Consider the following 15,070-nt stretch of genomic DNA (forward strand, 5'->3'; position numbering starts at 1 on the left):
CACGAAATCAGCCATAGAAATATTGTTTTTGGAGGTTAACTATCAAATTCTGGTGGCTACAAGAGGAATGGGATCCCATTCCTTGGATGATCATAATTTGATCGCTCTTCTGGCAAGAGAAGTGCAGGTGTTGGAGAGAACATGAGGTGACAATTAACCTTCCAACTCTTCCAAATACCCTGGAAGAAAGCAGTGGCTTGCCAAGCAAGGTGCCAACTAGTGTCAGTTGATCCTGATGCTCACCACTCAGCAAGAACTTTTTTTTTTTTTTTTTTTATAAGGTTTTATTTGCATTTGTAGGCCGCCCTTTTCCCTGAGGGGACTCAGGGCGGCTCACAGAAACCAGGGAAGGGGGAAATACAACATTGAGACAACAACACATAATAAAATAATGAGCAACATGCATACAACATTCGGGCGGGGTAGGAATCCTTATCCCCAGGCCTGACGGGCGAGCCAGTCTTCAAGGCAGTGCGGAAGGCCTGGACGGTGGAGAGGGTACGAATCTCCACGGGGAGCTCGTTCCAAAGGGTCGGGGCTACTGCTGAGAAGGCCCTCCTCCTTGTGGTTGCCAGCCGACACTGGCTGGCCGATGGAATGCGGAGGAGGCCTAATCTATGAGATCTTATAGGTCGTAGGGAGGTAATTGGCAGAAGGCGGTCTCTCAAGTATCCAGATCCACTGCCATGTAGGGCTTTATGGGTGATCAATAGCACCTTGAAGCGCATCCGGAGATCGACAGGTAGCCAGCGCAGCTCGCGGAGGATAGGTGTAATGCGGTGTGAATCGGGGTGCACCCGCAATCACTCGCAGCGGCTGCGTTCTGTACTAGCTGAAGTCGCCGGATGCTCCTCAAGGGCAGCCCCATGTAGAGCATGTTGCAGTATTCAGTATTCCAGCCTAGAGGTCACAAGGGCCCGAGTGACTGTTGTGAGGGCCCTCCCGATTCAGGTAGGGTCGCAACTGGCGCACCAGGCGTACCTGGGCGAATGCCCCCCTGGTCACAGCCGCTATATGATGGTCGAATGACAGCTGTGGATCCAGGAGGACTCCCAAGTTGCGGACCCTCTCTTGAGGGTGTAAAATTTGACCCCCCAGCCTGAGTGTTGGATTATTGGCCAAATCTTTGGGAGGAAAACACAACAGCCACTCGGTCTTTTCTGGGTTGAGCACAAGCTTGTTAATCCTCATCCAGCCAAACCCCCCCACGTGGGGAGGTGGAACCGACCAGGTGGTTCCGCCCAGGCGACCTGATGGACCCTGTTAGGTTCCAGACGGAGCTTGGGGTCATTCCAGACGCTCTCGCCCACAGTTCGGCGGAGACTATTGCTGCGTGCCTGGCACTCGGCTCGGGCATCGGAGTCTCTGGACCGAATGCGCCACTACGGCCCCTCCGGGTCAGCGGCTCGCGGAGACCCCTTGGTCACCGAGGAGCTCCGCGAGATAAGCGCCGGAGGAGACGCCTAGAGCACCAGTGGAGGTCCGACAGGTCCGTATCGAACCGAGCACTGTTGACAGCTTGCACCAAGGAGTATATTTGGGCATTGAGAACCGCCCAAAAGATCACACATTGCCTCCTTGGTAGCGTCCGCCGAGTCTCTGCCCAGCCGCCCTGTTTAGGATAACCCGGTCCTCCTAGATAGGAGGGAGACGGGGAACCCCCTGCAGGGTAAGGCTGCGGAATCTAGTCAGTTCTTGGCGGACAAAGTTGCTCGGTTTCGATCGGAACTGGACTCCACCCCGCAGATCCAGCGGGACACAGGGGAATAACTTGGTAGACATCTCTGGGTTGAGTTCAGGATGTTGCCTCTGGGGATGTGGACAAGGCTATGCGAGCTGTGAGTTCCTCCACTGCATACTGGACCCGTGTCCCTCTTGGCTGACTACCAACAGCAGAGAGGTGACACGAGGCTGGATCCAGGCGGTTGTTACCGCCTCTCTTCGGGAGGGACACCTCCCCACCGCGCTTAAGGCGGCGGTGGTGAGGCCCCTCCTGAAGAAACCGTCTCTGGATCCAGCAGTTCTTAACAACTATCGTCCAGTCTCCAACCTCCCCTTTCTGGGGAAGGTTGTTGAGAAGGTGGTGGCCTTACAGCTTCAGCGTACCTTGGAGGAAGCTAACTATCTTGACCCCTTCCAGTCTGGCTCAGGCCCGGTTACAGCACTGAAACCGCTTTGGTCGCATTGACCGATGATCTCTGGAGAGCCAGAGATGGAGGCCACGCGTCCATCCTGGTTCTCCTCGACCTCTCAGCGGCTTTCGATACCATCGACCATGGTATCCTTCTGCGACGACTGCGGGAGGTGGGGGTGGGCGGCACTGTTCTACAGTGGTTCTCCTCCTACCTCTCGGACAGGTCGCAGTCGGTGTTGGTGGGGAGGGAGAGATCGTCCCCGAGGCCCCTAACCTATGGGGTTGCCGCAGGGCTCGGTTCTGTCCCCCCTGCTATTTAACATATACATGAAACCGCTGGGCGAGATTATTCGGAGGCACGGGATTTAAGTACCACCAATATGCGGACGATACGCAGTTGTATCTGTCCGCCCCGTGCCAACTCAATGAAGCGGTGGACGTGATGAACCGGGGCCTTGAGGCTGTTTAAAGACTGGATGAGAGCTAACAAACTGGTACTCAACCCGGAAAAGACCGAGTGGCTGTTGTGTTTTCCTCCCAAAAATTTGGCTAATGTTCCATCAATCAGGCTGGGGGGGCAAAATTTCCACCCCTCAGACAGGGTCCGCAACTTGGGAGTCCTCCTGGATCACAGCTGAGTTTTGACCACCACTTGTCGGCTGTGACCAGGGGGGCATTTGCCCAGGTTCGCCTGGTGCGCCAGTTGCGGCCCTACCTGAACCGGGAGGCTCTCACAACAGTCACTCGAGCCCTTGTGATCTCTAGGCTGGAATACTGCAATGTGCTCTACATGGGGCTGCCCTTGAAGAGCATCCGGCGACTTCAGCTTAGTTCAGAACGCGGCCGCGCGAGTGATTATGGGCGCACCACGGTTCGCCCATATAACACCAATCCTACGTGAGCTGCGCTGGCTACCTGTTGATCGTCGGGTGCACTTCAAGGTCCTACTTACCACCTATAAAGCGCTCACTGGTAGTGGATCTGACTATTTGAGAGACCGCCTCCTGCCAATTAGCTCCCTGCGTCCCAATCAGATCGCACAGAGTAGGCCTCCTCCGAATTCCATCCGCCAGTCAGTGCCGACTGGCGACTACGCGGAGGAGAGCCTTCTCAGTTGCAGCTCCGACATTATGGAACAACCTCCCCGTGGAGATCCGTACCCTCACCACAGTCCAGGCCTTCCGCACAGCCCTCAAGACCTGGCTATCCCGTCAGGCCTGGGGATAGGATTACTCTCACCCCGCCCGAATGTTGAGTGAATGTTGTGTTTTTATGGATAATTTTCTTTTATTCACGATTTTTTTTTTTTTTCTTTTAAGTCTTGTCTTGCACCCCCTTCCCCTCATTATTGTAAGCCGCCCTGAGTCCCCTCAGGGAAAAGGGCGGCATATAAATCCTTAATAAAATCCTAAAAAATCCTAAATGACGGCTTCAAGCCCCCGGTCCATCACGTCAACCGCTTCATTGATTTGGCACGGGGCGGACAGATACAATTGAGTATCGTCCGCATATTGATGGTATCTGATCCCGTGCCTACGGATGATCTCTCCCAGCGGTTTCATGTAGATGTTAAATAGTAGGGGGGATAAGACCGAACCCTGCGGCACCCCATATTTTAGGGGCCTTGGGGACGATCTCTGCCCTCCCACTAACACCGACTGCGACCTGTCCGAGAGGTAGGAGGAGAACCACCGTAACACGGTGCCCCCCACTCCCACCTCCCGCAGTCGTCGCAGAAGGATACCATGGTCGATGGTATCGAAAGCCGCTGAGAGGTCAAGGAGGACCAGGATGGAGGGATGTCCTTCATCTCTGGCTCTCCAAAGATCATCCATCAATGCGACCAAAGCGGTTTCCGTGCTGTAACCGGGTCTGAAGCCTGACTGGAAGGGGTTCTAGATAGTCTGCTCCTCAAGGACCGTTGGAGCTGGAAGGCCACCACCTTCTCAACAACCTTCCCCAGAAAGGGGAGGTTGGAGACCGGGCGAAAGTTGTTAAGGACAGCTGGATCCAAGGATGGTTTCTTCAGGAGGGGTCTCACCACCGCCGCTTTCAGTGCGGCGGGGAAGTTCCCCTCCCGAAGGGAGGCGGTTACAACCGCCCGGATCCAGCCTCGTGTCACCTCACTGCAGTTAGAAACCAGCCATGAGGGACACGGATCCAGGACACAGGTGGAGGAACTCACAGCTCTCATGGCCTTGTCCACATCCCGGGGGTAACCTCCTGAAACTCAACCCAGAGCTGTTCTACTTGGTCCCCCTGTGCCTCGGCTGGAGCTGCAGGTGTGGAGTCCAAGTCCGTCCGAAACCGAGCAATTTTGTCCGCTAAGAATTGGGCATATTCTTCAGCTCTGCCCTGCAAGGGTTCCCCCGTCTCCCTTTTGTTCAATAGGGAGCGGGTTATCCTAAACAGGGCGGCTGGACGGGACTCAGCGGATGCGACCAGGGAGGCTATGTGTGATCTTTTAGCTGCCCTAAGTGCCCTAGTATATTCCCTGGTGCAGGTGGTTACCATTGCTCGGTTCGATGCGGACTTATCGGACCTCCAACGGTGCTCTAGGCATCTCCTCCGGCGCTTCATCTCCCGGAGCTCCTCGGTGAACCAAGGGGGTCTCCGGGATCCGCCGCCTCGGAGGGGCCGCAGTGGCGCAATCCGGTCGAGGGCCTCTGACGCTGCCAAGTGCCACGCAGCAGCCAGAGTCTCTGCCGGACTGTGGGCGAAAGTGTCAGGAATAACCCCAAGCTCTGTCTGGAACCTTGCTGGCTCCATAAGACGCCTGGGGCGGAACCACCTGGTCGGTTCCTCCTCCCTACAGTGGGGGTTTGGCCTCCGGAAGTCGAGCCTCAGTAGGCAATGGTCTGACCACGACAGGGGTATGATGTCACTCCCCCTCAGACCAAGATCACACATCCACTGCTCCGAGAGAAATACGAGGTCAAGCATGTGTCCCGCTGAATGGGTTGGGCCTCGGATTACTTGAGCCAAGCCCATGGCTGTCATGGAAGCCATGAACTCCTGCGCCCCATCAGAGTTTTCACCGAGCGACGGCAAATTAAAGTCCCCCAGGACCATCAACCTAGGGAACTCAATTGCCAGCTCGGCTACCGACTCGAGGAGCGAGGGGAGGGCTGCTGCAACGCTGTTGGGAGGCAGGTACGTTAGCAGCAAACCCACTTGACCCTTGAGGTCCAACTTTAACAGCAAGGACTCACACCCGACAATCTCCGGAGCAGGGACCCTACGAGGAACTAACGACTCCCGGATAACAACGGCCACACCCCCACCCCTTCCCTGGGCTCTCGGCTGATGTAGCACCTGAAATCCTTCTGGGCACAGTTCTACAAGGGGGACTCCTCCCTCTGGGCCCAGCCAGGTCTCAGTAATACATGCCAGGTCTGCCCTCTCGTCTAAAATTAAGTCCCGGACGAGAGGTGCTTTATGTACACAGACCTGGCATTTAGCGACAACAGCCTGAGACCAGGGTCCTGACTACTTGCGCCATCTGGTCTTGGAGTGGGACTCCTAGGGCCGGAAGGAGGGATCTCTGTGATGTAGCGAACCCTCCTTCCCCGGTAATGGCCTGCCCTAAAGTCCCCGCCGTATCTGCCCCTCCCTGTTACGACCGCAATACCCCGACCCTCTCCCGTGTCTTTAGTCCCCTCAACCACCCCCATAGCCCCCGCAATTCCCGGCAGGTCCTCCGAATCAAGCACACTCATTTATACACTCAAGCAATCCCCACGTAATAATTAAAAACACATAAAAAAAAATACAACAATCATGGAATAATAAAAGTGGGATCATCCAGTTCACACATACAGTCACATGCACTCACCATACCATTTAAAAATTTGCGCAGCGTGCGTAGATCTTATAAAAGAATATATATAGAAGGGGAGGTAGCATTTCTTCCCTTCTTACGTAGTTGGGAAGGTCCCAAAAGTCCAGGCGATTAAAAGAAATCGTCAAAGATGTTAAGTCCGGTTTGTCAATAATGTCAGTGAAGGCAGAGTCTGGGTAGTTGAGATGGTTTCCCTGGGACGACGAGGGGCAATATTAACCAGATGGGTACAATTTGTTCGTACGTGAGGAAGCCCAACAGATGTAATTGTAGATGTAATTATAGGAGGGGTGGGTAGATGGTAATTAAAGAGGCGGTAAAGATGATAAGATGGTAAAAAATGATGAGACCAGCCAAAGGATGGAGGAAGTGTCAGTAATGGCCACTGGGGGAGTCTGAGGTCCACATACGCTGCCTTTCCGGAGCAATGGCGTCCAATACAGAATGGTCCGGTGGACGATTTTGCCTAACGTGGCCCTCCTGAGGCAGAGCAGCAGCAACAGATGATACCCAACACAACAAAGAGCCTGTCGTTGAAATCCTGGGATCACAGTCCAGGTGGATAGATGATAAATAAAACGTTGCAGAGCCCAGTGGAAGCAACGGCAAAACACAAAAAGGATGCCGTGCCAGGGGGAAAGGAAGCAATCAGCAGGGCCGCAGTACAGAACAACAAAGTTGCGGTGGGGGTAGAGAGCCAGTCCTCCAGTCCAAACAGGCACTTCCATACAGTTCCCTACCCTCTGTTCAGGGCACAAATCAAGCCTCCCAGGGTAGCGGGGCAGCCTCCTAAGGCAGCGGGGCCGAAGCCGCCGCCGCTCGCGCAACGCCGCCAACCGCCGCCGCCCAGCTGTTCGAAAAGTCACCGAGGGAGGTAATACCGTCCAGGGGCCACCCGAAGGCAGCCCCCTCCTCAAATAATTACCTCCCCGGGAAGCCCGAATGTTGATCTCTTGCAAGGACCCCTCCGTTGTCATGTTCGGGGTCCTAGTCGCCTGGAATCTATCGCTATTATTTCTCAATAGCCGGAGCGTTGAAACTCGGCGGCCATTCCCATTCTCACGCATGCGCATCAACAAAAACACCTTCAGGGTCTGCTGGATAGAAAACAGCAGGATGGATTTTTTTTCTCAAGGAGAATCATTGCACGTGGGGGGAGGGAAAGGGGGCAAAATGCAAACAGAGTTAAGAGAAGGACAGATGAGTTTTAGAGCAGCAGAATGTGATAGGTTGGCCCGTCGGAGTGTGAAACCTGAGCCATGGCCCCAAAATTTGTATTTGACCCAAACATGCAAAGAATGTTCTGTTAGTATGAAAAGGAAACACACCTACACAAACAAATTCTATCGTACAGAATTGCATTAATATACGGTATGTCTCATCTCATTTCCAAGCCTAAAGATCAACTGTTTTGTATGTGTTGGCTGCCTCTTTTCTTCCAATAATTATGTGATTTTTAAAATTATATTTGGTGTGGTGAGTTTGGCATCCCTCCAATGCAAATAATGGGTACTACCAGTGGTGGAATTCACATTTTTTTACTACCGGTTCTGTGGATGTAGCAGGGGAAGGATACTGCAAAATCCCCATTTCCTTCCAATCAGCCAGGACTCAGGAGGCAGAGAATAGATGGGGGTGGGGCCAGCCAGAGGTGGGGTTTGCTGGTTCTCCAAGCTACTCAAAATTTCCGCTACCGGTTCTCCAGAACTGGTCAGAACCTGCTGAATACCACCTCTACTGTGGTGGCCCTAGTGCTCTGCCAGTAAAAAAAGGACACCCAAGCTCCATCTTTGGCTGCCTGCAACCCCCTGCCAGCGAAAACACAGCTCGGGAGGGTCACACGCACTGTTTCTGGGCAATCCTGTGGGCCAGATCTTAACACCCCTTTGACACCCCTGATCCAGGCCGAGGTATTTCTGCTTCTGGAGTGATCTTCCTGGGAAATGTAAAGATATTTCTCTTTTAATTCGAGTCGTCCTCTTCTCTCCTCCAATGTGCTGCTGGTGGCTTTCATTGTTCATTCTGCATTATCCTAGCTTTTCAAATGGGGCACTATTTCTATGGCCAGTATTGGGAGTTAGATTGAAAGGTCTGCTCTCAACTGAAATCAAGACCCAAATACCAAAAATAATTGTACTGTCATAAACCAAACAATACAATCTCTGGCCATAAGCAATACAAATGAGACCATTAAAAACTTAATGAGTTTAATAACCAAATATCTTCTGAATCTCACTGTCATTTCACCTGTAGAATCCATTGCTAATAGAGGAGTTACTTCAAAGAAAGAAAGCTTTTCTCCCTTTAATAATAATTTACCTTTAAAATCATACGATTAGAGTAGAGTAGAATAGAATAGAATTTAGAAGAGAAGAGAAGAGAATAGACTAACAGAGTTGGAAGGGATCTTGGAGGACTTCTAGTCCAACCCCCTGCTTAGACAGGAAACCCTACACCACTTCAGACAAATAATTATCCAACATCTTCTTAAAAACGTCCAGTGTTGGAGCATTCACAACTTCTGGAGGCAAGTTGTTCCACTGGTCAATTGTTTCTAACTGTCAGGAAATTTCCATCCATTGCTTCTTGTCATACCCCAGGTGCTTTGGAGAATAGGAGTTTATGTTTGCCTTGTAGGAGGAGAACTTAGTTGGTCTATGGGGACAAAAAAATATCAGAGCGTAGCCCCTTTTCCAGCTAACTCATTAAATGGGTTAAAGCTTTCTTGAGCTGCAGCTCATTTGATCACATGTATAAAGTGGCTAAACTGATGTAGGATTTAAAGGGGGAAAGGGAGGAAATGAAGAGAAGAATGTTTATACAGATACAGGATGTACATGAGACAGATTATAAGTACTTTATCAATTAACGATTGAGATGTGTTCAAAACCCATTACATTTATTCAGCCTTTCTGCCTAAAACCTTTTGATGTGAATCGAGCATTCTCTTGCTCATTTTTTTCTTTTTCTTTTATATCAGAGAGTGAAGTACAGGAGTCAAAATTAAATGAAAAAATTTAAAAGTTTGATGTAGAAATAAATAAATAAAAATTGTTTTTTACTAGCAGTTCTGTGGGCGTGGCTTATTTTGTGGGCATGGCTTGGCAAATTTATGTTTCAGATTGGAGATGGGAAATAAAATATACTGTAAAACTTTTTTTTAAAAAGGCCAAAGAAAGCAGCAACCTGAGCCACGCTGAGTTGAACACAGGAGAGCTGGAGGGTCTGAAGAGTGTGTGGTTTTGTTCACTGCCTGTCAGCTGCAGGGAGAAGGGGGGCAGCAACTGAGCGAGCAAGCCAGAAATCTGACAGCTGACAGTACCCTGCTGATGAGTAAACTTGCTCACGAGTAAACTGCAGATTAGAGGCAGCTGGCAGATCTTGGCATGCTTGCTTGGCTGCTCACCCACCCATCCACCCCACCCCACCCCGGAGCTCGCAGGCAGCAAACGAAACTGCTGCCACCTGCCTCTGTGCATCGACGTGGTGGGGAGGCTTGATCCCACTTAGGAAGCGGTGGTTGCGAAGTCTCAGGGCTCCCTAAGCAGCCCATGCTGCTTACCTGTGTGTAGGCATTAGGAGGCAGTTGTGTGGATGCACGTGGCGAAGACGAGGCAGGGCGAGCGCCGGAGCGAGCCAGTTCAGGGGCATGGCCAGCCACGCCCAATTACCACTACTGCTTCTCCCGAACTGGGAGCAACCCACCTCTGCTTCAGAGGTTCCAGAATTTACATCCCAGATTAACTTGGTTCCTAAGCCAAAGCCAAAGCCAAGCCAAGGTCATTATGGCTGGAGTTTACATGGGATTCCAGTTCTTGGGTCAACCAACCCAACCAAAGACTTGCGGAGCAACCAAGTGACAGTTGCAGAACAGCACAAGGAAGGCTCAGTCATATCATGACGTTTCTTACCAGGGTGATTGAGCTGCATAGTACTCTTGCTCCACTGGGACAGCCCCACAATAGCCACCATCTTGGCACCCAGGCTGGATCGCCGCTTCTTAGTGGAGGAGAGACTGGCTGAATCGGAATTGCCACCATTGCTCTTCTCTATGTTGTACATTTCTCCACTGATGCTGGAGCTGCGGACCACATTCCTGGCTGCAGAGCTGCTCGTCTCCCCATTCAGCATGGCCACCTGGGTAGACCTCACTGGCTGCGAACCAGATGGGAGAAGCTGCAAGAGAAGAGCAGGAGACATGAAGGAGGAGAAGTTGGTCCCTCTGTTAACAACAGAGGCAGGGAAGGTGCTTTGGGCTGAAAAATAATGTGATCAGTACTCTCTATACTGAGATGTCTCTGAGCCGCAGTGGCTGCAGTGGTTAGAGTGCAGTACTGTAGGATACTCCAGCTGACTGCTAGCTGCAGTTCGGCAGTTCAAGTCTCACCAGGCTCAAAGTTGACTCAGCCTTCCATCCTTCTGAGGCGGGTCAAATGAGGACCCAGATTGTTGGGGGCAAAATGCTAACTCTGTAAACCACTTAGAGAAGGGCTGTAAAGCACTGTGAAGCGGTATATAAGTCTAACTCTGTGATGGTGAACCTATGGCACACATGCCACAGGTGGCATGCAGAGCCCCCTCTGCAGGCCCACAAACTGTTGCCCTAGCTCAGCTCTGCTGCGCATGCGTGCATGCCTCCTGCTGGCCAGCTGGTTTTTGGGTCTCTGCCACGCATGCGGGAAATGTGTGTGCATGCGGAGAGGGAGGGTGCATGCATGGGGGGCATATGCAGGGGGTCATGCATGCATGTGCGGGTGCAGGAGTGTGTGTGGGTCGTGCGCACATGCACAGGGGCATCACACATGCATTTCATTATGGGTGCACATGCGCTTTCAGCACTCCATGCCAAAAAGGTTAGCCATCACTGGTCTAAGTGCTATTGCTATATACTTATAGTATATATTACTATATACTATATGCTCTGACCTGAAGCCATATCAACATGGGTCCAGCTAACTCCCTGGAACTATAACCATAGCACTTGGATTTATATACTGCTTCACAGTGCTTTACAGCCCTCTCTAAATGGTTTACAGAATTAGCATACAGTAGAACCTCTGGTCATGAACGCTTCTGACCACGACCAAAAATTGGGTCACAATTTTTTTCCTGCAACTGATTTCCCCTTCTGTGCCATTTTTTTTGTAAGTGCCAAATTTCCAAAATTAGGTTCAGTTCACAACCTAATTGGTTTGCGACCAAAGTTATGGAACAAATTATGGTTGTGACTAGAGGTTCTACTGTATTGCCCCCAACAATCGGGGTCCTTATTTTACCCACCTTGGAAGGATGGAAGGATGAGTCAACCTTGAGCCAGTGAGACCCGAACTGCCGAACTGCTGGCAGCCAGTGATCAGAAGAAATAGTCTGCAGTACTGCGTTCTAACCACTGTGCCACCACGGCTCTTAATATATACCTGGACAAGGAGGAATGGAGACTGAATGAAAATTCTCCAGAACTGTTAGATCCAGCAATGCTTTCTTGAGGTTCCACCACCACCTTGGCAGTGCTGGAGGAAGAATCATTTCATCTCTTGGGCATGAATTTACCATCATGGATGCATCATACATCATCACCTGGGAGGCCTTAATTAACCAGGAAGGTCATGGATCTAATAAGGAGGTGGACCAAGTAACAATTGTGAAGATCCTGTCCACTTCTGTAAGACACTTTCCAGGCAATAGGAAAAAACCAACTCAACTGAACCTGCCCAGAGCCTAATTTAGATGAGATCCAAGTGTCTTTATCCAGCGGAAGACTAGACTATTCCTCATGGAAGCTTTGTAGATAAGTTGGGAGAGGAGGAAGCAAGGGACATTTCCCATTTTTTTATTCTTACAACGACAACCCAGTAATGTGTAACTAATGCCAACTTTTCTAGGGAGTTTTCATGGTTGAGGGAGGTTTCCAAAAGATGCCTTAATTAATTCATGAGCCTTGAGCCAAGTTTCGAAAGAAAATCAGCCATTTATTAGGAACAACATTTCGGCAATACCCAAGTGGAGTCAGATCTGACCTCATGTAAGTTACAGCTGAACTTTGCCCCTGTTTTCCCCCTCCCTTCAGTCTGTGTCATAAATCACATTATCCAACCAAGTGCTCCAGCAGGCTGAGGAATTCCATGCCTCACAAGCCTGCTGTGGTAATCTGAAATCCGACTCTAGCCAAAGGTATGTGTGGAATGTGCTCCCCCCCACCTTTCCTCACATGGCAACTCAATAACAGACATGGAGATGCTTTACGAGTTTGACATGCATCTTGGTCTCTCCACTCCTGGTTCAACCCCTGTACCACCACACCACAATGGCATTACACCACAATAAACTGGCACACAATGTTTATAATACAATTATTTCCCCCAGAAGTTGACTCTGCCTGGCAGGAAGGTGTCTGTTGCTTTCTGTTCTGTTCCAAAAGGATAAAATGAACAAGGGATTGCCTGAATTTTAGAAAAGGTCAAAATGCCCATTACTGAAGATACATCCTGGATGCTTTTGCTGGTGAATTTTTATTGGTTTGTTTGTTTTTTGTTTCATTAAAAATGATTATGGTTTATAAATGCCAACCCTTTCTGCTTGTTAAAGTTCATGTCAGAGTGTTCTATTTGTACTGTTGGATGACCAATACCAACCACCAGATACAGTCAGGGGTGGGCTTCAAAAATAGCAGCAATGGGTTTGCTGCCCCGTTGCTTGATGGGCGTGGCCATGGTGGGTGTGGCCTATCAGGGGGAGGGTGTTTTTCACCCTCCCCAGGCTCTAGAGGCTTTCCTCGAGCCTCCGGAAGGGCGAAAACTGCTTCCCCCAGGCTCCAGAAGCTCTCCAGAGGCCAGAAGTAGGACCGTTTTTGAATTTCCAGAACCTCCGGTAGGCCCATTTCCCCCCTCCCTGAGTCTCTGCATGGGGCCCTGCACTTATCTGGCAAGGTGAATGGGCTGTGTGGAGATTCCTGGGAGGGGAGGGGTAGGAGGGGAAGGGCAGGCAAGGTCAGCCAAGGGTGGCATTTGGGGGTTTGCCGAACTGGGCAGAATCCTAGCTAGAGGATTGCCCAACTGTCATTGTACACTGAAGATCACATTTAATTTTGTTGTACAAGGTGCAATGACAATAAAGTAAACCAACTAACTAAACCAGTGCAGACCTCCAGCAGCCCACCCCTGGATACAGTGAAAGCCAATCCTTGCCCTGCTGGAGATCTAAACGATATTTAATGTTCAAAGGGGGCTTTCTAGGATGCAAGAGTAGAAACGGTAAATATTCTGCACTGCTTCAGGAAGAAGTGATTGACATCCAAAATTCTCAGAATGAATTCAGGAGGACCTGTCTTATAACAGCTCAGTGGGTGGCAAAATACCTTCCTGGAAGTCATAATATGTACTCTAGAATCAGTTCTTCTAATCCCAGAATGCTTGTTATCAGCCTCCACAAACTAAGAAAAACACACTGTGATTCTATGAGCCATGGTGGCACAGTGGTTAGAGTGCAGTACTGCAGGCTACTTCTGCTGACTGTTGGCTGCCTGTAGTTCAAATCTCACCAGGCTCAACGTTGACTCATCCTTCCATCCTTCCAAGGTGGGCAAAGTGAAGACTCCGATTGTTGGGGGCAAGAGGCTGACTCTGTAAACTGCTTAGAGAAGGCTGTTAAGCACTATAAAGTGGTATAGAAGTATAAGTGCTATTGCTATTCTTCGAAGCAGATTTCTTTATTGTTCCTCACTTATAGACAGAATCTTGCCAAACTAAAGCAAATTACCAGCCTTCTACACTATTAGGGAGGAGCTGTCTTCATCCTCTGTCTCTCACACAAGCTATCTGAGTTGTCTCTTGTTCCTCTGAAATGCACTCCTTCTTTCCTGGGAGTATCTTACCTCAGTTAAGCCTGGACAGGGACAGGAAGAGAATATTAGAAACTTAAATTGGTTCCACCTTAATTCTCTTGGTATTAAGAGGACGGGTGGAAAAACAATCTCAGCCTTAAAATATCCCTTGGACTTGAATTTGACACCCCTGCTTTAGCAGAAAAAGACTTATTTTGTTGCATTGTTTGTTTAATTATTTATCAAATTTAGGTACTGGCTATCTCATTCTCTGAGTGACCCTACTTTTTTTGTCTCAACGATTGCTGTTTTTGTGGCTTTGGAGAAATGAATCCTGCTAGCAGGAGCAATAAATTTGTTCATTTTGTTAAAAGCTTTGAACTTCAAATATTATGCAAACTTAGCTAGGCAGCCTGAAACCGAAAACTAACAGAGCTAGCATATCCAGATGACTCAGTTATTGAGATAACAAGCAGTAACATTGCCAGAAATGCATTTGGTGCAGCTTTGCTAGATCTAGAGCTAAAAATGCCCCTATTTCTGTATATTCCTCTGTCACAATTTTGGGCCTGATTACATTTTTTCTAAGAAACATCTTCCCTCCCTTCAAAAGCATTTAATGTAAGTATTTATCTTCTCCAATCTTGTCCATATTTTCCTTCATTACTGATGCTTTGGCTATGGTTTTCCCAATTGCAATGTATGGCTGTGAAGGTTGGACCATAAGAAAGATTGAGAGCCAAAAAATGGAGGCCTTTCAACTCTGGTGCTGAAGAAGACTCCTGTGAGTCCCTTGGATCGCAAGGCAATCAAACTGGTCAGTCCTAGAGGAGATCAACTCTGACTGCTCTTTAGAAAGCCAGAGCCTGAAGAGGAAACTCAAATACTTTGGCCACCTAATCAGAAGGAAGGATTCACTGGAGAAGAGCCGAATGCTGGGAAAGACTGAGAGCAAAAGAAGAGGGTGGCAGAGAATGAGGTGGCTGGATGGAGTCACCAAAGCAGTAGGCATGAGAGTAAATGGACTCTAGAAGATGGTAGAGGACAGGAAGGCCTGGAGGAACATTGTCCATGGGGTCACGATGGGTCAGACATGACTTCGCAACTAACAACAACAAATGATGCTTTACTAATATCTCCTTTCTTAAGACTTTCTCAATCTTGGCAGCTTGAAGATATGTGGACTTCGACTCCCAGATTTCTCCAGCCAGTATAGCTGGCAAGGGAATTCTGGGAGTTGAAGTCCACACATCTTCAAGTTACCAAGGTTGAAAAA

At 49.7% G+C, this 15,070-nt stretch overlaps 1 protein-coding gene across 1 annotated transcript in view; it reads right to left on the reverse strand.

The window, feature by feature from the left end:
• Positions 1-10,148, reverse strand: part of RIMS3 (regulating synaptic membrane exocytosis 3) — a 41,692-nt gene extending 31,544 nt beyond the window's left edge. The window contains exon 1 of the mRNA XM_032228451.1: positions 9,887-10,148. Coding sequence (XP_032084342.1) covers positions 9,887-10,106 — 220 coding nt within the window. The 5' untranslated portion in view covers positions 10,107-10,148. The remainder of the gene's footprint in view (positions 1-9,886) is intronic.
• Between the last annotated feature and the right edge of the window lie 4,922 nt (positions 10,149-15,070).

The sequence above is a fragment of the Thamnophis elegans genome, chromosome 12 (assembly GCF_009769535.1).
Source record: "Thamnophis elegans isolate rThaEle1 chromosome 12, rThaEle1.pri, whole genome shotgun sequence".
NCBI lineage: Eukaryota > Metazoa > Chordata > Lepidosauria > Squamata > Colubridae > Thamnophis > Thamnophis elegans.